The sequence below is a fragment of the Xiphophorus hellerii genome, chromosome 22, assembly GCF_003331165.1.
Source record: "Xiphophorus hellerii strain 12219 chromosome 22, Xiphophorus_hellerii-4.1, whole genome shotgun sequence".
NCBI classification, from domain to species: domain Eukaryota; kingdom Metazoa; phylum Chordata; class Actinopteri; order Cyprinodontiformes; family Poeciliidae; genus Xiphophorus; species Xiphophorus hellerii.
Genome location: NC_045693.1, coordinates 5,456,480 through 5,481,168, shown reverse-complemented (window position 1 = coordinate 5,481,168; position 24,689 = coordinate 5,456,480). Strand labels below are relative to the sequence as shown.

At 37.8% G+C, this 24,689-nt stretch overlaps 1 protein-coding gene across 1 annotated transcript; it reads left to right on the top strand.

Annotated features, from left to right (window-relative positions):
• The first annotated feature begins 5,597 nt into the window (after window positions 1-5,597).
• valopa (vertebrate ancient long opsin a) lies at window positions 5,598-22,283 on the top strand. Its single transcript, XM_032552278.1, has 5 exons — window positions 5,598-6,384; window positions 9,390-9,600; window positions 14,122-14,239; window positions 15,398-15,631; window positions 18,878-22,283. Exons 1-5 carry the CDS (start codon window positions 6,021-6,023, stop codon window positions 19,112-19,114), a joined length of 1,164 nt encoding a protein of 387 aa, XP_032408169.1. The 5' UTR covers window positions 5,598-6,020; the 3' UTR covers window positions 19,115-22,283.
• The last annotated feature ends 2,406 nt before the right edge of the window (window positions 22,284-24,689 follow it).

Below are 24,689 nucleotides of genomic sequence, written 5' to 3'. Positions count from 1 at the left end.
TTTATTGATTTAAAAAAATCCTCAAAAAAATTATGTCATTTTAATTTTGCTTCACAATTATGCTTTAATTTGAATCTATCATATAAAATCTTAATAATATACATTTAAGGTAGTGGTTGTAACATGGCAAAAGTTACAAAGCATTACCATCTTTAATTATATAAGTAAACATATCTGAGATAAAGATTTTACAAGGTTAGCAATAAAAAAGAAAGCCAAGCTTTTAAATATTACTTTGATTTATTTGTTATTGTGTTCCCTGCAAAATACTTTTTGTTACCAAAGTGACATTTTAAAAGCTTAACCTACAGACGCTTTTTGACCCCACTTCTGCATGAAGCTCCGTGAATCTCAGTTTGCTTTTCTATTCTGGAAATTTCAAACACGACTCAACAAATTTGGTCTTTGACTTTGCCATCCCACAGTCCTCTCTGTCTCCGCATTCAAAATGTTGCTCTCCAAAGCAGGTTGTCAAATGGTTTCCCAATCAGTTTGAATTAGTCCTGGAAGCTGACAGTCACCGTAAAGTCGGATCTACTGGATGAGTCCCGAAAATCTTTGAATTAATATCTTACCCTGAAGATATAATATACCCACAGCCTTTCAGCTGCTGCTCAGCTCTTTCTCATGCACTTCATTAGTAAAAGTAAAGCCAAGTCTTTCATTTGACAGTTTGACAGATACATCCTGCATTCAAGAGTGCTGCTGCAACAAAAGCTCACTCCTCTTTTTGGGTCACCCTGGCACCGGAGATGCACTTGGGTGCAAGTTGTATTTGATATCAAGTAAAATATGACCTAGAATTTGCTAGAAAATCCTTGTGGTAAAGTACTTGTAGCTGGCCACCTGGCTTTCACTTCTTTTTACAGAAAACATTCAAATCCCCTGATTTCTCAGTGATTGTTTGGTAACAGCTTCTTTTTTGCAGGATTTAGGTCTGACAAACTACCTCATTCCATTAACCTCAATGTTACTCTTCTTTAGCCTTAGAAATTGGATGAGGAACTTTGTCATCTAAGCAAAGCTTACAGTAGAGCATCCACATCAAAATGAGTCCATTGAGTTAGTTCAGGGATGCATGATCTTAGAAAATCTTGCGATGACGATAACATTGCGACATCAGTTGCAACATAATGCCTCGTTTTGCTCATTTGCATCCCCTCCTTGTGACACCAAAGCACTAATTTGCTCCTACCTGGCAACAACATGGAAAAACTGAGACATTTTTTCTTTCTAACTTCTTAAAACCTCTAATTAGATGCATCAGCATAAGTGGGCACAAGTATCCTTTAGATTTAGGCGTGTGTTTACAAATGGATGTAAATATTTCTCATTATTAGCATTATTATTAGCATTTGTCCTGTGAAACTTTCATCAAGAAAGAAAAGTGGGAAATAAAACATGCTAGCTGCATAGCTCCACTGATTTCAGATGGAAGTCTGGTTGCTCACATCTATATTTGATTCAAAAATGGAGAAATGTAGAACCTTGAGTTACTTTTGAGGCCCAGAGTGTTTTTCTTTGATGGTTATCGCATACAGCGCGGCTTTAAACTGACTGAACACAAAATCCATTTTTATTTGTTATTTCATTTTTGATAAGCACACAGCTCCGTGAGAGAAATCTGAAAAACACCATCTATGTAACTGTAATCACAGACTTGCTCAGACTGATGCAAAAATCCCAGAGCCTGTTTCCTTACGCTGTCGGTGAGTTGGAGCATGCTAAGTGGAGACCACCAAGAAAACACAACCATATAAAAGCCCAGCATGCAAATTAGAAGAGACACCTTGCTGTTCTGGTTAAGGCGTGAATCAACTTGTAGTTTCCAAAGACAGAAAATACATGTGGTTAGATGTCAGGAAACATCTATTTTCATTCAAGCTTGAAGACACAACTTTAGCAGCAACAACTTTAGCTAGTCCCTTTCTCTGCAGCTTTATCAGACTCACATTGATTTCCAATATTTTTGTAACCAGTTTGGGTCAGATGATCTCACATTTTACTATAAAATTCTTTACATGGGCGTGCCGTGGTGGTGTAGGGGACAGCGCGACCCATGTTTGGAGGCCTTGAGTCCTCGAAGCGGCCGTCGTAGGTTCGACTCCCGGACCCGGCGACATTTGCTGCATGTCTTCCCCCTTTCCTGTCAGCCTACTTTCAAAAAATCAAGGGACACTAGAGCCCACAAAAAAAAAAATAAATAAATTCTTTACATGGTCAATTTAATGAGTGCACTTTGAAACGGTCCTGTGACTGCAAAACAGCCTCCAGATTATCACCCATCCACCACCATGCTAGGGAATTGGAGCTAATGTTTTTATTTGTTGTGCTTGGGGTCCAAACTGTGAGAATATATCAATCAAAACACACAAACAGATAGTAAGGGCGCATTCACACTCTGGTCCGCATGAAAACCTAGGTCTGGGTTCGATTGAAATGAACTCTGGTGTGGTTTGAATGCGTATGTGAGCAACAAGCAGACCACTCCAAAAACTGGAAGCAAACTACAGAACATGGCATTCTGGATAAATAAAATAAAATCAACCAATCAGTCCAACGATAGCAGGAGAACTAAGTCGTCGTCTTTTACCAAAGACAAAAGAGAAATCCTACAACAGCTAAAATCTGACCCCACTCCATTTGTGTTTACATTTTATGAAAAAGAAATTTGTGCTTAGTGTCTTCTTCAGCGATTTTTGTGTTGTTTCCTCTGGTGATTCTTAGAGCAGCGCCACCACAGGAGAGAAGGGGAACAGGATTTTTGATTCATTTGAAAGTGCGGTGTGAAAGCGAACCACACCAGGTGAAAATGTAACAATTGTTGCAATTTTGGTCCCCAATTAGTCTGAATCAACTGGACTATCAGGGATGAAAAGAACCTAAAGAACTGACTGAATGCTTCCGAGGGCCAGAACACCACAAGCTAGTTTTTTCTTTGCAATGTTGCTTTGGCTGCACTGATCTTCATGGTGCTTTGACTCTTTTCACTTTTCAGGCATTTTATTGTAGACTTGCTACTGTTTGGCCAAACATTTTATTCTGATATACTGAGATGTTAATTGCTAGTTCAAACATTCATCAATAAATGAATCCCAAACACTGTTTCAAAGAAGAGCTGTCCAAATGACGAACTGAAAAACATGTACTGAAGGTCTGATGAGATATGAACACTGTAGTCCACTGCAAGCCGTAATCCAATCAGCGGTGCCTCAAAAGGCATCGTGGAAGTTTTACAGAAAGTCATGGAAAGTATTTTAGTGAAAGTTTGACTAATTGGAGCAGCTCTTTTTGACTCTTTGCGAAAAGCACAAGGTTGAACTTGGCAGCGGTGCTTTAAAACAGCTGCCAAACAAAAGCTCTCATACGGAGGTCTTGACAGACAGAATGGGCAATAAATCCTCATTTACGTGATGGTCACTGAGGTGTGACAAGCTGGCTTCCACAAGACGGAACTAGATCAAAGACTGGGCAGAGATGGAGATTCACCTTTGGCGAAAGGTTCTGTGCAGACCTGACCTTGACGTTCCTCATCTTAATGTGGAAACCAAAGTAGAAATGTCATGTTTGTAGGATTTTTGGAATTGATGTGGAGCTAATTTTAAGTCTTAAGACTTCAAAGACTTTTCAAAAACTCACTGTGTAGAAATTATCCTTAAGTTTGCTCCTCTACTGAGCACTGAACTCAATTTCAGGAATTTAATTTCTTCAATTGCAGATAAAAGGTAAAAAAAAAAAAAAACAGCTTTGAAAAATCTCATAGGTTTGGAGAATACAACAAAATCATAAACTGGATGCAGTACGTTTTACATTTTTAAGAAGTGTTAAAGGGGACATATAAAAAAATTCACATTTTGTACATTTTTGTACTTGAATTTGTGTCTTAATTCCTTCTAAGAACAGTCCAAGCTCTTAAAAAAAACAACAGTCAGCCGTTTTTTGACTATAAGGTCTTTTTTTTTTTGGTGTTTGGAAAATGAGCCGTTTCAAAAACATTCAGAATATAATGTCAGAAATCCGCATGTTCTGCACATCACCTAGCAACCAAAGATGTACGGTTATATAATTGTGCATCAGTTTGCAGTGATTTTCACTTGCGAGTGGAAGCGCTGAGTTGAGGGCGTGGCCGGCAGCAGTTTCTTTGGATTTAAAGTGACTAAAAGCCCTAAAAGAGCCCATTTTGAAAGGAGCTCAAATTCAGGAGTACCTGTTGATTTGACGAAGCAAAGGCCTGTTAATTTCAAAACAGTAACCACAACTGAGTGAAACAATGGACTGACCAACACTTAGAACATTTAGAAAATCCAAGGAACTCAGTTAAGATTTTAGAAGGAAAGTTATGGATTTACAGAAGTTGGGAAAGTTTTTTTTTTTTAACCATTTCTACGGCCAATTTCAAACAATAGCATGAATAGAATAGCATCCGTTATTTAGATGCATCACAACTTTACATGGCCTGGAATAAGGATCTAACAATCACAGCTAACTGAAAGGATATTGCTTAGGTTGTTGAGGAACCAAGAAGGCTCAAGTCCACCATGATCTAATTACATGTATTTGGTCCATAACAGTATGAGAGGGGAACAAATGAACCTAATTTTGATTAATACTGGATGTCCACTGTGACCAATTAGTCCACAGAGGTGCCTAATTACCCATGAATAATAAATTGCTCACCAAAAAAACAATAAAAACTTAGGAACACGCAGTTAAAACAGAAATGTAGGTTGCCAATGTAAAAACCTGCAATTCAAAAATTTTGAAACTTGACTGATACAGCAGCGCTTTTCTATGAGTAAATTCAAAACTACAAAGAATTCAAAGCCAGAGAGGAACAACAAAGGAGTAATTGTTATTTTTATTTTTATAAAATAAAAATATTTTTACTCTTTTTTTATTCTTTAGTGGTTCCATAATGTTTTCCCTCAAGGTTGGGTGAGTCAATATTTTCCATCTTGATTCGCAGGAATTATCTACAATGCAATTAGATTTAGGTTTGTTTGTCTAAATCACAATACTTATATGTTAAATAATAGTTTTATGTAAGATCTGGAAAATTCTTTTTCTACTAAAAAATAAAACTAGCAGTGATTCTAAGAGGGGGAAAACATTTTACAGTACTTTGTTTTATTTCTCTTGTGGAAGAATTGTGAATTTTTAATTAATACGAGTTCCAACCAGAGTTGGGTAGTAACTAGTTACATTTACTAGAGTAACTTTTTTGAAAAAAACAAAAAACAAAAAAACCAACTTTTACCACTTCTGATTACAATAACAATTTCCCTTTGGGATCAATAAAATATTTCTGAATTTGAATCCTTATTTGTTCACTGTAATTGACTCACTGACTTGATGCAACCTGATGGGTTTCATTAATTGACCAATTAGAATCTTTTTGCAAAGTGCCTTGAGAAATTTGTTGGCGCTGTATAAATAAAGTGAATTGAATTGAAAATAAGTTTATTCTCATGTCAACTAGATATTTTTGTGCCACTTCTTTTGAGTAAAAGACAGTAAACGTTACTCGGTCATTTAATTTGCGTGGGGGAAACACCGGTCTTGATCAAACTGGGATGTAGGATTCAAGCAGGAGCTTTTTGTTGTGATCAACGCGGAGGTAAGAGGAGCTGGAAGCAGCTGCCTCGCCGCTTCTCCTCAGGGCAGCAGCAGTGATGCAGGGGCTGCCTCTATATAAGACCCTCCAAGATGCCTCCCCGATCGCTTCTTCGCGCACCATCATCGCCTTTGACTGCATCTCACACCTTCTGCTCCAGAGCCCCACTTTTACAGTAGCGACTGTTTGATTAAGTCAAGCGGATTTGTCTTTCTGTGGCGCTTTTTGCGATGTCCGGATTTCAGCAGAAGTTTGTGGAAGCGGAGCGCCGGAGCGCACAGGACGCGCGGCGCAGCCACAGTCTCCAGGAGTGACTCCGACTCCGGAGGGAAGTTTCTGAACATGGGGAAAAGAGAGCAAGTGGGATTTTCTACCCTTTAAGGCGTCCCTTCCTCGCGTGTGGACAATGGACACCCTGAGCCTGTCAGTGAACGCGGTCTCCTCCACCGTGGCAGCGGAGATCCCCACCACCGACGACCCGTTCAGCGGACCCATCAAGAACATCGCGCCGTGGAACTTCACCGTCCTGGCCGTTGTCATGTTCGTGGTCACCTCGCTGTCTCTGACCGAAAATTTCCTGGTCATGTTTGTCACTTTCAAGTTCAAGCAGCTCAGACAGCCCCTCAACTACATCATAGTTAATCTGGCCATCGCGGACTTTCTGGTGTCCCTCACCGGCGGACTGATAAGTTTCCTGACAAACGCCCGGGGCTACTTCTTCCTCGGGAGGTGGGCTTGTGTCTTGGAGGGCTTTGCCGTCACTTTCTTTGGTAGGTTTAGAGTTTTGTTCTGGACTTTTTGGACTCTGTGGACGGATAAATTGCAAACTCTGCATCTGTAGGCGTCAGAATCTGGACAGATGAGTTTGATAACTTCAACAAAATTCCCCGAAAAGCTGACTTTTACCACCTGCTCTTACAAAGAGGGACAAATGAGAAATTAATATCTGTAAAATATGTCAGAATAATTTCGAGTTCAGGAAGTCCGCTTAGCTTGCTTGAGCAGGCATACTCTAAGAAAAAAATAAATAAATAAGACATTTAGTGAAATCAAAAATATTCTCTGCTGATGCAGTAGAGATGCACCAATCAGGACTTTTCTGGTTTATATTGATTCTCAATTTTTCTTGCAAATTTTTATCTTCATAGATTATAACACATAAAAAACAATTCTTTTCTGATTTCTTGTTAGAAGTAGCTCTGAATCGATCGGAAAATGAATAAATTACAATATTATTACATTTATGATTCAAAGCAAACATCCTAGTATCTGTTTTAATTCACTGAACAATTGCATCGAACATGTGTTCATGTGTTTAGAAAATTGTGGAAGCCCTTATGTTTGATTGGTTTAACAAATATTTTAATTTTGTCTTGCTATGCTGCTCAACCCGATCAGTCAATCATTCGAAGTTATTTCCAATGCCTGGCAGATTGATTGGTGCATCTCTGTGATATAAGACATAAAAACAATGAAGTGACATTTTGTGGTTGGTGGATATAGTTTAACAGAGAACTGATTGTGAAGTTTACTTTGTGCATGCAAACAAATTATTAGGGTTGGTAATAGAAGTTACTGTAGATTGTAACAAAAACGGGAGATTTATGGTAAAATTTCTCTGCAAAACACATAAAAGAGCTTCTGCTTTTTGAAAGTGGTTGCAGTTTTTGGCTACTATAAGTATAGGGATGGATAAATATAGTTTCCACACCTCTCAGCATCAGAATTCCAGTTTTCTTTCAGATCACATGCTTTACAGGTGAGTGTGATGGCTTTAATTACTCCACAGATTCCCAGAATCCCCTTAAAACTGCCATTTGTCACCTGCTCATGAACAGGAACTTCTTGGAAAAGAATCCAAGACGTATATATCTGTGAAAAATGTCATAATAACTTTGACCTTCTGAGTGCAGCAATTTCACCCAGTTTCTCTGAGCAGTCATGCACTGAAAAGGTTATCGTGTAAAATTTGAAAGTCTAAACTGACTCACATCTGATGTAGAAGGGACGCACCAATCAGGTGCTTGCAGGCTAATAATGACTGCCAGTGTTCCTGAAGGCCAGTTTTGACCAGTTCTAGTTCTTAAGCATTATCACAAATACATGAGAAACATAAACTGTGCTCCAGGTTGTTTGATTGAACAGAAACTCTGAAAAGGAAGGAATTTTGTGACTATTCTCATTTCTGTATCAGAGCATTTGCCCCTTGTTAATAAACTCTGAAAAGTTAAATTACCCGCTGTTCATTTACAATTTTATAAAAATTATGAAAGTTCTTAAGCTTAATGATTTGTTTATCATGGAAAATGTACCAAACAATGACATTTTATGGATAGTAAGTAAGTAGCAAGTTAAACTCAAGGTGTATCATTGTAGCATTTACATGCAAACTATAAAATCTGGAGTTTAATCATGTGAAAAATAAAGTCATTTTGCCAAAAAGTTAGAAAAGACAACAACTATGCAGCATGAAAAAGTAAAAGGTGAGCCAACAGTGTGTTTTTCCTTATACCAGCTAAGTATCTTGCTAAATTCACATTCTCAGTAAAATTCCCAAAGGAACAGAAAAAAGTAAAATAAAATCCTTTATTCCTTTAATAAAAATAGGCAATATTTCTAACATTTTTTGTTAAAATGCCACTTTTGGACTAACATTTGACAGATGAGGCTTTCAGGTTAAGCTAAATTTAGTGAATCTCAAAGTTAATTTTTCATATATTGTTCAGGGGTAAAGAAGCAGCGTTCAAAATGCTGAATAATCAGATACCTGCCTTAATTTTTTACTTTTTTGCACCTCCAAAGTATTTGCTTTTGTGCTGCGCTCTATAAAAACAGATTCACCATGAGTAAGTCAAAGTTATGCTCACATCATCTGCAGAGTCCAACTGGGGTTTTCTCACACACTGTGCTGCATGTCTTGCCATAAGTACGTTACCATCCCAGTGATCACCAGGTTAACTAATTCACTGGGTTTTGCTTAAGGGCCTTCCTTTACTAAAGCACAGAGGGAGCTCCGAATGCAGGATCATGGGAATCTGGTGAGAATAAATGCAACCAGGAGTACCTGAATAGTTCATGTAGAAGTCTGTTCTTTCTTTCACTTTGAGGAGAAAAATGCTTTTCTTTTGATTCCCCTTTAGAAAGGTTCCCCTGGAGGTGGGAGGACGTCCTCATCAGGAAATTACACCAGATTAAAATCAAATCAATGCTTTAATTGAACATTTCCTGCCTTTCTGCAGTGTATTTGAATCTACAGTGCTGTGATAAAAGTAAAACTACCACCAGATTTAATGGTTTGTTCAAACAACACTCTTGAAATGGTTTGAAACTTCCTGAAGATGTATAAAAAAACAGCTCTGGACGTTGATGGTGCTAATTTTACTCTTGTACCTTTATGCCAGATGCTCTTGTTAAAAAGAGGGCGGTAATTAAACAGCCAGTTTCCACCTGCCTCCTTTGTCCTTTGCATTAAGTCTATTAGGCAGATACAAAGACTACCTGACTACACAGGGATAAGTAATTAACTCCAGTCTCTCAGAGTGACTTATTACCACAATTAAAGGCTGCCTTTTTTAGCCCCATTAGCAGGCAGCAGAACCCACCCAATCCAGATCATTAAAGTATTTCCAGAAACAGCGCAGCCACGTTGACCTCTGGGATGTCTGCTTAAAAATACAGAAGCATCCAAAAAAGGATGCGAAACCCCCTCGTGAGCTAATTTTTCTGAATCACACACATTAATCACCGGTGTGTTTGTGGTTGCTGATTTCCTCAGGGATCGTGGCCCTGTGGTCCTTGGCCGTCCTGTCCTTTGAGCGCTTCTTTGTGATCTGTCGGCCGCTGGGGAACATTAGATTGCAAGCCAAGCATGCCATCCTGGGCCTGCTGTTCGTATGGACGTTTTCCTTCATCTGGACCTTCCCTCCTGTTCTGGGCTGGAACAGATACACTGTGAGCAAGATCGGAACCACCTGCGAGCCCGACTGGTGAGACACTCAAATTTTGTTGCTAATGTGGGCAGTGGCAGCTGTATGAAGGGTACCCTGCTCTATATAAATACCTAGTAATTGGGACTGGGCAATAAACCAAAAACAATATATATATCACGATAGAATTATGATCAATATGAATAGAAAATATGGCCCATAAATGTTCCAATAATTTCACTTCTGATCCAGAACTGCACAGCATTCTGGGGGATGTAAAAAGTGTGAACTGCTCAACTTCTTATAGTCTGCTAAGCAAGTCTGGTGAAATCAACAAACTCACCCACTCTTTGGTTTCCTAGCAACTCCACTCAATCTCTGGTTACCTAGCAACAACTTGCAGTTTCAGGTTTCATCACATATTTCAGACCTAGGAACAGGTTTTTATTGTATAGTGAAATAATTCTTATTGCAATAAGAATTTGATTAATGTTAAATAATAAAACAAAACTGACAGCATTATCAGAAAACTTAAGTTTTTACTATTTTCTCCACTTATTCGTTCCACAAGAGCATCAATAAATATGATTGCTTTGCAAAAATTTTGAAAACCCTTTCTGATTATATTTTTCTTCTTCAGTTATGAATGACTTTTCTTTGTGGTGTGGTATGTCATAAAATCTCAACATAAGACATTAAACTCAGTGGTTGTATTGTGACAAAATATGGAAGACTTTGGGGAGAATTTTACAAGCAGTAAGTCTTATGGACTTTTTTTTAATATACTAAGCTAATTTCGGTCGGTTTCCGCCTAATAATACCCTCCAGATAATTACTTTTTATCCACATACCTTTTACACAAACAGATAAAGATAATAGACATGTTGCACACGGCCCTGGGCCTTCAATCTGAATGCGCTTCATGAAGGGAGCTGAGAAGCAGGCCTGCTGTAACCCTCTGCCCTCAGGGAGCCTTCTGGATAATGCTATTTAGATGTTTTGATCAAAGGCATACGGCTATAGAACCGAGTCTTGAAATCAAGCCCAGAAAGGAGAATTTTTTTTTCTGAAACCACAATGTGGGAGAACAAACGGTTCACACAGAACAATTAGTAGCTCTCTCATTGGAGAGTCCAGACACATGGATGACCAGGCTCACCTCTGGGTGCATAATGCCACTGGTGAGTAGAGTAGCACTACTTCAAAATGATATAACTCAAGAAGAAGTCAAAAGTTACAGTGCAGTAAATCTACTCCTACAAGTAATTTTAAAATAAGTGCAGCAGAGTAAATGTAAGTACAACTGAAGGCATTTGGTTAAAAGCAGATCAGAGATTTCAGAGGTGTGTGTGTGCGTGTGTGTGTGTGTGTGTGGTCCAGGTGCTGCAGCATCATCAGTCTGGTGAATTTAAATACCTCATTAATGTGAAAAATTTTGACACTGGAAATGAGTAGACCACACATCTGTCCTGCAGCTGTATTCATGTGCGAGACGAAAGCATGTGTCAAAATAACAGTTTCGTAGTTGAAATCTATGGTAAAAATATGATTAGAACAGTTGAAAAGACATTATTCCCCTTATGCAAACTACAAACAAAGAAGAGTAAAGGCCAAACTGGCTTTAATGCTAACAGCAAGGACTAAACTGGTCTGCCTTTAAATAAAATCTAGTGCAACCAGTTGACTTCAAAACTCAGCTAATAATGCAGGGTAGCACCCCTGGGTGTCATTTATTCTCAGTAAAATGCTGATTTTAGAGGACAGCACTGAACAAACAGCGTCATTAAGACCAAAGAACACAGCAGGCCAGGGAGAAAGTTGCAGAGTACAGGAGAGTTTGGTTATAAACAGAATCCATGGATTAAAAGGCTAACTGTAACTCTGGAGGGGCTGCAGAGATATACAATTTAGTTTGGAGAAAACTATTTTGTGTTCCTCACAGATCTTTATGGAGTTTTATGGAAGACTGGAAAGAGAAAAAAAATATTTCTGTCCTGTTTGGAGACAGGACAGAAATATTCAATGCATTGATGTTTCAATGCAGAGGAAACATCAAACAAGTGATAGGAGGTGTTCTTGACAGATGAGACTCTCAATCAAAACAGATGTGAGAGACAAAACTAACACGGTTAAAATAGAGGTGGCAGCATCATGATGTGGGGATGATTTCTGCAGCAGGAACAGGGAACTCAGTCAGAGTTAATGTCAAGATGGATGCAGCAAAATAACTGACAATCCTGGAGGAAAACTTGCAGCTGGAATGGAAGTTCTTCATAGAGGCACTGAATACAAAGGCAGGCACAACTTTTCAAACTTATTCCATTGTTATGCATCATGGTTCATCTTGATCTATCGCATAAAACCTGAAAAACATACATTGAAATTTGTTGTAATATGTTAAACAGTAGAAAAGATCAGTGGGTGTGAATATTTAATATTTCTCATTAAATTCATTTAATGAGAAATATAACCTGGTGGTGTGCTAATTAACTCAATTAGACAAAGGAGCTAATAGCCAAAGGGCTTGTTTCAGGGGTTGCTAATGACAGTAAGAGTTAAATATTTGAACATTTAAAGAAATTATAAAGATGGAACTAATTAAAACTACATAGGTGTATGTATATCTCCCTCCAGCTGTAGAAACACTTTATGATAGTCTACTATATTTGTTATATTCATATTGATTGATTATATTTAAATGGGACAGTTCATATTAACGAACGTACAATGTTGTCGAAAATATACCAGAGTTAGAAAAAAATGCTAATTTTCATTCATGGTGCCAGAACACCCCATATAGTTGGGAAAGCCTTTTTTGAGGGACAAATACCAAAATACTAATGTTTTTTTAATGTTTACAAAACCATGTTGCAAATATAACTAACACAAAATTTCTTAAATGTACCTAAGATGACACCTTATTGATTTAGAACCTGGTGCTGCTAATATGACACAGTATCACAACACACTAAGGATGATGCATTAGGAGCTAATAAAGAATAATCAAGATGACACTCTAATTGCATATTACACTTTATTAAATAAAGACTGCAAGTTGTAGCAAATAGAAATAATTTCTAGCGGATTTTTATAGATCAACTTTTTGTCCTAGTATCAGAATTTACACATAAACGTCGCTCTTTCTGTTTTTGAGATGACCTAATTTCTTTACTGACCTCAATTTGTCCAATTAACCAATTGAGAAGACTAAATATCTAATTAATTGAAATCAGTCTGATGAAAGATCAGGTACTGCAGCTGATTTCCAATGCCTGCTCACACTGATAACCGACATACAAGGAAAGATAGCTTGCTAAATGTTCAAATGGCATTATGGTAATTGGGTTACATAGAACTGAGTTGACCTCACAGTGTGTCTCTGTTTAAAATAAAAAAATAAAATTTTGTGAAACCTCACTTGTTGCCTGAAAGGGACAGACTATATAAAAAAAAATGGAAAAGGAGAAATCTCTAATGAAAGTGTCCAAAGTGCGAAGCAGAGGCAAATGATTTGACATGACCAGAGATCACAATTCAAAAATGGCTTGAATTTGGTCTGGACACGTTTAAAAAACAAAAAGCCTTTAGGGTGCAATTTTCACTAATGTAAGACTGTTTAAAAAGATACAAATTCATATATTCATCTTTAATAATATTTTGATTTAGTTTAAGAGGCTCACCCATTTATTGAATTTGCTGGAATAAAGCAAAGAGTGAGCAATATGCAATTTGAAAAATTAGGAAATTGTTTGCCGTTTGTATTTTTCTTCAACCAGATAAACCTTTGAGACACTGATCGGTTTTCCTGAGAAATCAGGAACTTAGCTTGTTTTGTAAAAATACTGTCTGATTAATTTATTGTTGAACAGGTAAACATGAAAAAAATAAAGTAGTTTTTGAAATTTTAATGAGAGCTAAATTTTGTGGTGCCCTAAGTACTTTGAATTTAACATTCCTTGTAGCAAACAGTTTGAGCACCACTGCTATAAACAGCTGCACCTTTATGGTGCATTCAAATACATCTCCTACATCACACTACTGCTGTAAAACTGAGTTTTTAACTCATAATAGACACCTAAAAGTCTACTTATCTAATTGGTAAATTGTAGAAGCAACATTTCCTGGTCTGGGCCTTACTACAACTCTTCTGTTCACATGGAGGCACAGAATCATGCTGCTCTATCTGCCAGGTGGATCCCTAGAAATTAATCTGAATGGTGTTTCATTAGAGATTCGTAGGTGTTCTTATGGAAACAACTTAATTAGGCTAAATTGCTGTCCTGAGGGCTCTTAAGTGTTCACAGAGATTGGTCTCAGCTGTGAAATTTTCCATTTAACTAAAGCTCAAATGAGGAGCCAAACTGTGATGTTTCTCTTGAGTCACATAAAAGCTCCTGAATTTCACAGCGTCTCATAGCTGGGAATTGATTGTTTGCCTTCTGGTTCTTAAAGCGACACTCAATTAGAGTAGCAGCTGATCCAAGCATCCGCTTATTACCTTATCAAGAAATACTGTAACAGTAAACTACTAAATAGCTTACAGTGATTATCAATGGGTTTTTTTTGTCTTCCTTTCCACAGGTATTCAACCAACATAACAGACCACAGTTATATCATCACTTTCTTCATCACTTGTTTCATTTTCCCTCTTGGAGTGATTTTCTTCTGCTATGGGAAGCTCCTCAGGAAGCTCAGAAAGGTCAGTTCTGAGTTGGAAGACATTGTGTGCAGGGTGCTGCATAGAATTAATGTTTTTATGATTTGCAGCATTAGTGCTAGATGATAGATATACAGTTGTGAAGTGCATGGTCAATTATAATTTTTTTTACACAGTTTGTAATTGGAAAAACCTTCAGTAGCTTCCTCTCCATTACAAATGTCAATATGCTGCTAGTCATTTTCACAATTACAGCATTTTCTTTAATTTAGAAAGGCTGTCAAAAGATTGTTCATGCAATAAGTTAAATGTTAAAAAACATGGTTCAGTGCTATCCTCCTATGACTTCCTGTCGTCTTCTTTGTCTTTTCCACCAGCAGTAACATTCGGTTGTTGTTCACTTGACTAGTATAACACTAATAAAGTGTTTCCATTGCAGTTTTGCAGAATATATAACTTTTTTTACAGCTGAAAAACCAGCAAGATCGGGAATTCCTCTCGGTTAGAGTCTTGCCGACTTCACTTCAAATAGAGAAATGTTCCCTGATTCCAAAACTTTGGCTGAAGTGGCGCTTGTAATTCCAGTCTCCGGTGTAGCACAGAGCTACATGTCTCATCAAAACTGAGACATTTAATTAAGTACAATAAGGAGAAAGTTATGAGACTGTATACTACAGAGGAAGCTCATTTTGGTCACATGTCCCTGGAACCTTGTTCTCTAATCATCGTCCTTTATGACCAGGTGAGGCTCAGAACAAAGAGAAATCAACATCCTGTAGGGAGTCGCCTGAAAATGCCAATGGAATCAAATAATCTTCAAAAAACAAAGTTCAGATGTTGAGGATCCCAAATCAGACAGTTGCTATAAAATGCCCTAGGGAACATGGTCATCAGGTCTCTCCACAAACAACAGTGCCCATTCAGACCAGAACAAATTCCCATGAGCAGCAGCTATGCAAGACGATCGTATATAGGCCCCAAAATATGTTGACTATTTTGGGCAAATTAGTCAAACTTGGTATTTGTGCATCTTTACACTTTCTTCCTTATATGTTCATCAAGTGTTTCTGTTTATAAATGCTGATATTTTGTATATGACCAAGAAAAGGCAGGAAATTGACTTTTTCTGCAAAAAGAAAAGCACACAACCCTTTTGGTGACATAATTCATCAGTGCATTAATAGTTTCTGTTTCCTTCAGGTATCTCATGGTCGTCTGGCAACTGCCAGAAAGCCCGAGCGGCAGGTGACTCGTATGGTTGTGGTGATGATTGTGGCGTTCATGGTGGGTTGGACCCCTTACGCAGCCTTCTCCATACTGGTCACAGCTTATCCCACTATTGAGCTTGACCCAAGGGCGGCTGCCATCCCGGCTTTCTTCTCCAAAACAGCTGCTGTTTACAACCCAATTATCTACGTCTTTATGAACAAACAGGTAACGGCTCTCTTTAAAGCAATATGAGGAAACATTATCACAATAAAGAGCGTAGCAATATATTTTCATGTAGCTTTTTGGAAGTTTAAAATATCAATAACTTTAGCCAGATCATAAATGGTCTTGAGACCGCACAGCTAAGCATTTCTTGCTAAATAGCTGCATTAAGTCTAGATGACCATGTGATTACCCAAAGTCTGAATCTCTACTAATAGGTTGCAAAGACCTCGACTGGATGTAAACAGCATTTAGCAGACAGGAAATGATTTCAACGGGGGTTGCCTCAGACAGACATACGGTGCTAAGAGTCATGTGACACACTAACCTCTGGAAACACTCTGTAAAAAATATGTCAATAACAGCACTTAAGCAACAAAAATCATCAAAAATGAATTTGTTCCTGTCTAATTAATTAATGATAATAAAAATAAATCATTTAATATTCTATAATGGTGAGCTGGCCAGGTCCTGCTGGAACAAAGCATCCATATGAAACTTCCACCTACATGCCTCAAAATTGGTCTGAAATTATTTTCATGGAATATTTAATTTAATACTTCTTCTTTTCGGCTGTGACTTTATGCAAGCAAGACAATACAGGATTGCATAAAAGGTGTATTTTTAAGTGCATTTTTTATTACAATAAAAAATAAACATTACGATAAATTCTCACCAATATTTTTGAGTTTCTGTAGAAATTTTTCGGTTGCATCAATAGTTTCAGAGTGAATGCCTAGACCTGAACATGGTGACAGTTGTTTTACAGTCTCCCCTCTTGTAGACTATTTCCTATAAAGTGGAAAAGCAGATTTGAAATTCCTTTGAGATCTCTTTAAATCCCCTACCGGACTCAAAAGCAGTTAGCTTCTTTCTAGAGGCCTAAGGCAGCTCTTTCTACCCCACAATGGTGTTCACATTCACTTCAACAATGAGGATATTAAACTAAATGTCCAAGTTTTAAACAGGATAAACATGTGAGTCTGATTTGATATACATTTATGTAATTTTAGCCCAAAGCAGACTGAGGTGATGGCCACTTGTGATAGTTTTAAGTTTTTAGACAACAGAAGTTGCATTTTTTAAATCTATCTTGCAGGTTTGAAAGGTTCTCTTGTAAGTTTTATTTTATTATTGAAGCGTGTCCTAATTTCCTTCACACGACTGTATATGATTCCAGCTGACCTGCAACAGTTGGTTTTTTTTTCCCACTACAGGGTACTTCCAGAGTACATAACAAGGTGGGCTCAAACACAGTCTGAGGGGATTTCCATGATGCATGACTAACTCTGCTTATAGTTTAGTGGGTGAACGCCTTCAGCCAACACAAAGGTCAAAAGTTGCTTACTATGAAACATCTTAGGACCGCATCACTTCATAAGGTTGTTTAAAACTAATTTTACGAGATGTTTCAAACAGGTTTTTATCTCTCAATGTCACCTCACTTAGTCTTACAGTTAAGATATTTAGAACATGCTAAAGATTTGAGTTGAGTTTGTCATGTTAAATTCACAAATTTCAGTTTATTTCATTGGGAGTTTCTATTACAGCTGCATGTGTTTTGGGGGATGTCTGTGTACAGCATATTCTCCTTTGCAAAACACAAAGCTCAAACTCAGTTATATTGGATAAAGAATGTTTATGAACATCACTTTTCAGCTCTCGCCAGGAACTAAAATTAGATTTAGGTCAATCTAATATTGGTAGACAAAGGGCCTCCTGCTAAAACAAGGTAATTGTCGGGCTGAAAGATGAACCTCCATTCCTGTCTGAAATGTTTTGCAGCCTAAAACAGGTTTTCTTCTAGGATAGCTCTGCTCCATCCATCTTCCCTTATCTCTGTTTTGCCGGTCGAATTTCTAAAAAGCATGTAAATTTCGAAGGAAATTAGTTGCTCAACATTTTCTTTCAGAGTGCAAGTGTAAAGGGGGCTGAGTACAAAAGAAAACCATGATTAAATTTTTTTTATTTGTAAAAACAGCTATGTAATACTTGGTGTTGGTGTGCCACATAAAACCCAACTAAAAAATATTGAAGTGTCTGGTTGAAACCTAAAAAAAGTTAAATACTTCAATAAATAAAATAAATACATGTCATCTTGTAAGGGACCACAGGTTCAGCTATAATTGATAGAATAGTTAGAATAAATATAACTGACCAAAAATACTACAAGCAATAACAAATAGCTGTTTTACATGCTTTAATTATTTCATACCAAATGCATATGAAATCATTTGGTTTAGGTTAAAAGAATAAATATGTTTTAAGGTTACTCATCTTGCCATTAAGGTGACATTTAATGCCCTTATTGTCTTGGGAGTGTTATGGAAAATTTAAATGCTGTATGTGAAAAACTAAGGACACCCCTTCTCCCTCTCTGTAGAATTTAAGAAGAAATGTAAGAGTCAGGTGGTGCTAAATGATTTACTCAATTTACTGATCATCAACTGTGTAAAAGCACAATATTTTGCAGTTTGCCAGCGCATATACGTAGGTGTGTGTAAGCGTAATGTAAAGAAGTAAAGAACTCATTTTCAGTAACCCTGCTATAACTTATCACCTTACAATGAGAAAATGACTGAAGGAGTAAGAGGACTGTTTGGAAAGGTTTGTGTAATGTTTGTTGCATATGGTGCATAAAAAAAAATCAGATCTCAAACATTTTGAAATGTTGAAATTCTGAGGTGGGACCTTAAGAAAGCTGTGCAAATTTTTTTTTATGACATCAGGGACCTATAAAACACTAAAAAAAGAGAGAACCCAAATTTCACCACGTTCAGACCTCTAAAATCAGACAGATTAATCTACTAGAGATGTTGCTGGTAAAGACGGTTCTACAGTCTACTGAATCATGGGGGTGTATTTCTTTAACAGATTTTTTATTTTGGCTCCACTCGTTTAAAGTGCGATGTTTTTGGTTTTTTTTTGCACATTTAAAGTTAGATTACTATAATCTTAGAATTGTGTAAAAATTGCTTCATTTTTATGTCCTAAAATCATGAAAAAAAAAAAAACCTGTCCGAGGATGAACCTGTTTCACCATTACTGGAACATCTTGGAGGCTTTCAAATGTTATACATTAAGAATAGTTGACCTTCAGTGAACCGCATGATGTCCATCAGTACCTCTAAAGAAACTGCCAAACCCAATTACATTTGTAATAAAGTACTTAGTCCACAAAGTCTGAAACAGAGAATTTTAAACAGTTCTTTTGAAACTAAATATTATATTTATTTGCTTTTGCTGCAGTTCAGGAAATGCCTGATCCAGCATTTTACCGGCATGGGAACCATCCCAGAAAGCAACATGAATCAGACCACAGAACGACCTGGAATTACTGCCGAGAGTCACACAGGGGAAATGTCTGCCATCGCAGCCCGCATCCCTGTAGGCGGCACCGTGTCTCCCAGATCCGATGACTCTCCAACTGACTGTGGCTCCTTTGCTCAGCTTCCCATCCCAGAGAACAAAGTGTGTCCATTGTAACTGCAAGCCTTCTTCCATTATGTGTCATTTTTCTCCCTAAGAGTGAATATTACCAGTCTGTCATCCAGCTACAGTGTGCTTCAGAAACTCTGTGGACGCTAAGAGAAGTTTGAATAATTAGTCAATGTCTTGGCTATCCTTTGAGGGCACTGGGCACTTTTGAAGAACCTTAATTGTTCTCTGGAACTGTGGAAAAGTTTTGTGCTTTGGCCTGTTTTAGTAGTTTGTTATATTTTGTTTAAAATAGGGGCAGAAAATAGTGGTAATAGACATATTCAGCCTTTGCCCAGTAGGCCACTTATAAATACTGAATACGCCTCTCTCTTCTTCTCCTTATCCCTGACGCACTTCCTATTTACGAATCACGTCAGAAGGCACTTCAATTCAACTGCCTGCCTTTAAATCTCAATGTAGCAGTGGATTGAAAAATCTCGACATCAGTAAGTTAAGGACTGGTCAGTGTATTTCAAAAACCACAGTGCATCCAGGCTTTCATCTTGTCCTTGCCCTCTCCTTTGAAGCCCTGCGATGGCGTCTGCATAGAAAATGTTGATTTCCTATGCCGTTTTCAGTGTTTGCTTTGGCAGCAAGCTTCAGTCAGCTTTTTGTGTCGAAAGCACGAAGCAGTCTTTGAATTGGGAGTTTTTATATTTTTTTATTTGAGTGTTTATTGCACAGACTAGTTTTTGTTAAGGCTTTCATCTTTATTGAGTATGGTGGAGTTGTCTCACCAGTCCGCCATTGTCTCTTTTGCAGTTTTAGTCAAAGTATTAATGAGCTGCTAGCAAGAGATCAACACCGCATATGAGCAGCACTTGTCTAACAAGAAGTTCTAAAAACTTACTGGCCACTTTAATATGGACAACTGCTCATCTGTTTATCGTTAAAAAATGATGTCAATTTTTGGCCATTACTAGCTATTAATAAGTACCCAAAGTCTTTTATTAATGGAACTGTATGATTTGTGATTAAATTGCCAAGTTGATGTACCAGCTGTTCTTCAGGAATCAAATGCCAAGCACTTTCTGTCTGTCAGTTGTTGTAGCCAAAATCAGAACAACTAAAACTATCAATAACCCAACACAGTAATGTAATGTAAAAATATTTCTACTGCAGCAGAACTGCCTATTTTCTGGACACATTGCTTCTGAAAATAGGCCAGATACCAGATGCTCTGTGATCATTTTTAGTACCACGGAGTATCTGCAGGTTTCAGCGATTCAAATGTAAGACTTTTCAAATGCCGCTTTGAAAGAAAAATTGCATAAATGCTACTTTGAATAAAATTTAAGACCAAAAAAACTATAAATATATGGGACGGTCTGAGAATCCTGCTGAATTACAATCAGGCATAGCAAAATTTGTTTTACATTTCTGGAGTCGTTTTGTGGCTCTTGGCAGCATCTTTGTGCTTCTTGTCCTCACAATGCAAATGTTTTTTTTCACAGAACGCACCTAGCCTCGTATGGGTTGTCAACAGAAGTGACCCAGAAGCCACAACTAATAGTGTATGTTGTGGCCGACAGGCGATAAATTTTACCCTTAAAGGGTTCGACACATGGAGGTCGACGCCACTCCCTTTCCTTCATTTCCTACAGAATTTATACAATGAGGGGACAGTCGCTTGCCCTCCTACAGCCAATCGACCGATGACATGCATGTGAAATTTTGTTCTCGTAAATCTAGAGGTGACAAGATGAAAGATTTTCAACTTTGTCACGGTTGTCGCTACTGTTGGGTTTCACCCCATCATTTGTTGCTCCCATCACCTGTGATAGACATAAAAAGCTAGCTAGCTAGTTAGCTAGCAAAGGTGTATTAGCAGCTAGCTAGCGGTAGCCTCAATCCAAACTGATTGCTACAGAACGAAATGACCCAAACTTCTGCCTGTTGGAAAAGTCACACAAAAAAACAATATAAATGAGAATATACAAAAGGAAATAGTCCTGTCATGACAGGACTATTTCACAAGCCAGCTTGTGAATTTAAGATTTTTTAAGACCTTAATTTTAGATGCATGAATTTAGGACTTTTTAAGAATGCACAGACACCTATTACCAACTGAGTGTTGTACAAACACTTTAGCCTTCCTGACTATTGTTGCTCAGCATGCCCATTCCCTTATGATATAATTGTATCCAACACCAGGTAACAAAGCTCAAATCATTCCTTGGACAAGAGTTTTTTCACTGTACTTCAATGTTCTCTGTAGTCACTGAATCCCAGTCTAACACAACTCCTTTTGGATATTGAGCTGACAAATCTACAACATGTCTGATGCCAAAATCTTAGAAGAGTGTTGACAATACCTTGTTAAATGTATGTCAAATGTAATAAAGGCAATTCTAAGGGCCAAACTGGGTCAAACCCATTAGCACAGTGTTCCCTGGAAGTTGGAACACTGTGTTGCTAAGTGTAGTCACTGTGACAAAAATGCAGTGGACTAGAGTTGCTTTGATAATTAGCCATCATTTCTATGTTAAGCAAAAATCAACAGCAATATGGAAGTCAAATGATGTCCAACGAACTAGCACCGAAGCTTTAGCTACAACAGGTGTAGCAGTGAGTGTTGCTAATTGTTGGACTTTGTGTTGCATGTTTGTTCAGTGTTATTTGGTATATGTCAATCACTGTTATCCGCTAAACAATTTTACTCTATGTATGAACAATATAACATTATGGTGTCTGTGTGTCCCAGTCATGTCAGGCAGTTCTATTCAAAATCGCATTATGAGGGTGTGTACATCTGTGCTATATTTATTGTGATACATTAATGTAATCATAACAGTATAGGGCCATGGTGATCACAAATGCTAAGTTTGGCGACATCCTTCAATAATATTACCACAGTATTCTGCATGTCTCTTTTGAAATGGGTAAAAGTGGTTTTAAATTATACAAACAACGTTTAACTAATGTAAATGATTTTTGTTTGCATGGGTGAAATGAGCTTGCTCCTTTGGATGTTTCAGAGTAGAGCTGCTATTCCTGTGCATCGACAGGAGTCAGTAGACTGAATCTTGGCTTTAGGATGCTCCATCTTCTTAGTGAAACCAGTTTGCCCACCAGAAATGTTGTAATGTTCACATAAAATGTCAAATTTGTATTCAAAATGTACCGTTTGCATCATTGTTTTTAAATCTCAAATTACAGTTTGCTCATGCTGTTTGTTGATTCTCTCCTCTTTTCAATGTCTCTGTCTCTGTTTGGTTACCCTAAAATATTCCAAGATACAGTTGCATTCAAGCAAAAACAATAGTGTGTCACCATTCTAAGTACGATTACCCCAAAACACATTTATATATACGGCTTGAGAAAGATGCGCTACAAAAAAGATTGTCCACAGATACATGTTGGCCATTTGGTAATTTACTACTGAGGTTTGATACACAACATCATATTTAGGATTAAGGTTGAACCGACTGCAGTTTTCTGGCCAACTGAAGATTACCAAACTTTAAGAAGCCTGACCCGCTGATTCCAATTTTGGCCAATACCATTTTTTTTGGTCTGAAATATCATTAAAAATAGCAAGAAAGTTGGTAACAGTGATGTGACTATTGCTAACTGCAAACGTTGGCTCAGACAGGACATGACCTGGTGGGCCAGTCTATTAGTCAAACTTCTCTCACGGGACAGCAGAAGAGGACAGTGGTTGAATTTTAGACCTTTGCTTAGGCAGTTAAGATCGGGGGATAAGATCGGCTTCCGATGCAAGTATCGGTCAATCACTGATCTAACTAAATTAAGTTAGATCAATGCTGGTCGTCTGGTCTATAAATTGATACACCCGTATTTAGGATCAATATGGATCTTAAGTTTGTTGCTCTATTACAGGGGTGCCCAAAGTCGGTCCTGGAGGGCCGGCATCCTGCATGTTTTAGTTCTCTCCCTGGTTTAATGCACCTGGATCAAATGATGGCTCGTTAGAAGGCCTAAGAAGAACATTGACATGCTAAAAAGGTTGTTGGTACTACCAGGGAGAGAACTAAAACATGCAGGATGCCGGCCCTTGAGGACCGACTTTGGGCACCCCTGCTCTATTAGATCCAAACAGTAAAACGGCTGCAAGGACCAATTTTATCAGTAGAGTTCATTACTCTTCCGTGTAATGAATTGGCATTTTGGAGGTCCAAACATAAACAAAGACTCAAGAGTTTTGTGGGCACATAAGTTGCATGTAAAACTCACATATTTTAAGGGTTTTGCAAAGATCAAAATAAAAATCGTTCAATAGTGTCCCCCCAATACCTTTCAAAACACCATCCCTCCCCACTTTATTGTAGAGCAGTTGTAGTTCTCAGAGACTACTTACCTCCATGTTATTGGTGTTTCTCTTCTTCCACACCTGACTTGAATAAGTGGGTTACTAACAGGCTCCTCCAGCACTTGATGGCATGCAGAGGAGGTGATGCAATTACTTGAATCAATTGTTCTGGAAGAGAGACACATCTAAAATACACAGGATTGTTGTTGTAGGCTCCTCAGTGTTACATAATGTAAAAAAAACCCCAAACAAACCCAATTTTCAAATACTAAAATAAATACTTCATACCACAGAATATCTTGACCTGCCCAATAGATTCTGAGGCATTCTGGTTCACGTGGAGATCATTTTATCTTTGCAATATTATCAGGGGCGGTGTTAACTTAAAGCTGTGTATCCTTGTATGCCATTGAAAAGCAGGGAAAATATAAAATAGCATGACTGGGGAGTAAGTGTGATTTGTGTTGAGAAAACAGAAAATCGTGACAAATCTTCAAATCCTCAAATACCCAGCAAGAACAAAGTGTAACAAATAGTGAGCACATATTTGAATAAAAAGGTACTTAAATGATTATATGTAAACTTTGGGATCAACTACAAAGAAAGCAATATCCCAGTGAGTCAAGAAGGTCAGAACAGAAATGAGACCCATCAACAGCAGGAAATACAATAGGCGTCCAGGGGCTTTTTCATATTGCCTTGAAGATGGGGTGGGATATAAATCAAACAAACCTGCCAGTGTCACATTTAAGAGACTCCACAGAATGCTTTTAAGAGAAAGGGAGCACCTCCACCATTTTTATAGAAACTGAAGCTCATATTATCCAACTGCTTATCTTGAATAACGTCTCTCCAGCTGTTGTGTTGTACTAAGAGGCTGATCCCGTTCTGCAGTGAGTTAATTGTGCCAAAGACATAGACCTGTCAGAGGTCTATGTGAACCATAGACCTCTGACAGATCATCAGTATAGCAGGCATTTAAATGAGCTAATCAAACACTGCTTCTGTTCAGGCAGCTGTAGCCTGGCTTGGCGTCACACCACCAATAAAGCTCTGTATTAATGAAGATGGCTCAGGAGTTCCAGGTCTGCCTAACTGATGGCGTATTTATTTTACAGAGAATGGAATTAAAACAGTTAAGCAGCACAAAATAATAATAATAATAAAAAAACAGCCAACATCAGTTCACCTTCCTCCATAACAGCCATGAACGGTCTGGTCTTTTATCACAGTATTCAGTATTAATTGGTAACATAAAAAATCAGGTTACATATTTTCAGTACAAAACAAATTAAAAAAGGAAAGAAA

What these genes read in the sequence shown, in the direction of transcription:
- valopa (XM_032552278.1), top strand. Translation starts at nt 6,021, where the DNA reads ATGGACACCCTGAGCCTGTCAGTGAACGCGGTCTCCTCCACCGTGGCA. An exon ending in CTTTGCCGTCACTTTCTTTG is followed by an intron (nt 6,385 to 9,389) that starts GTAGGTTTAGAG and finishes TGATTTCCTCAG; the next exon opens with GGATCGTGGCCCTGTGGTCC. An exon ending in ACGTCTTTATGAACAAACAG is followed by an intron (nt 15,632 to 18,877) that starts GTAACGGCTCTC and finishes CTTTTGCTGCAG; the next exon opens with TTCAGGAAATGCCTGATCCA.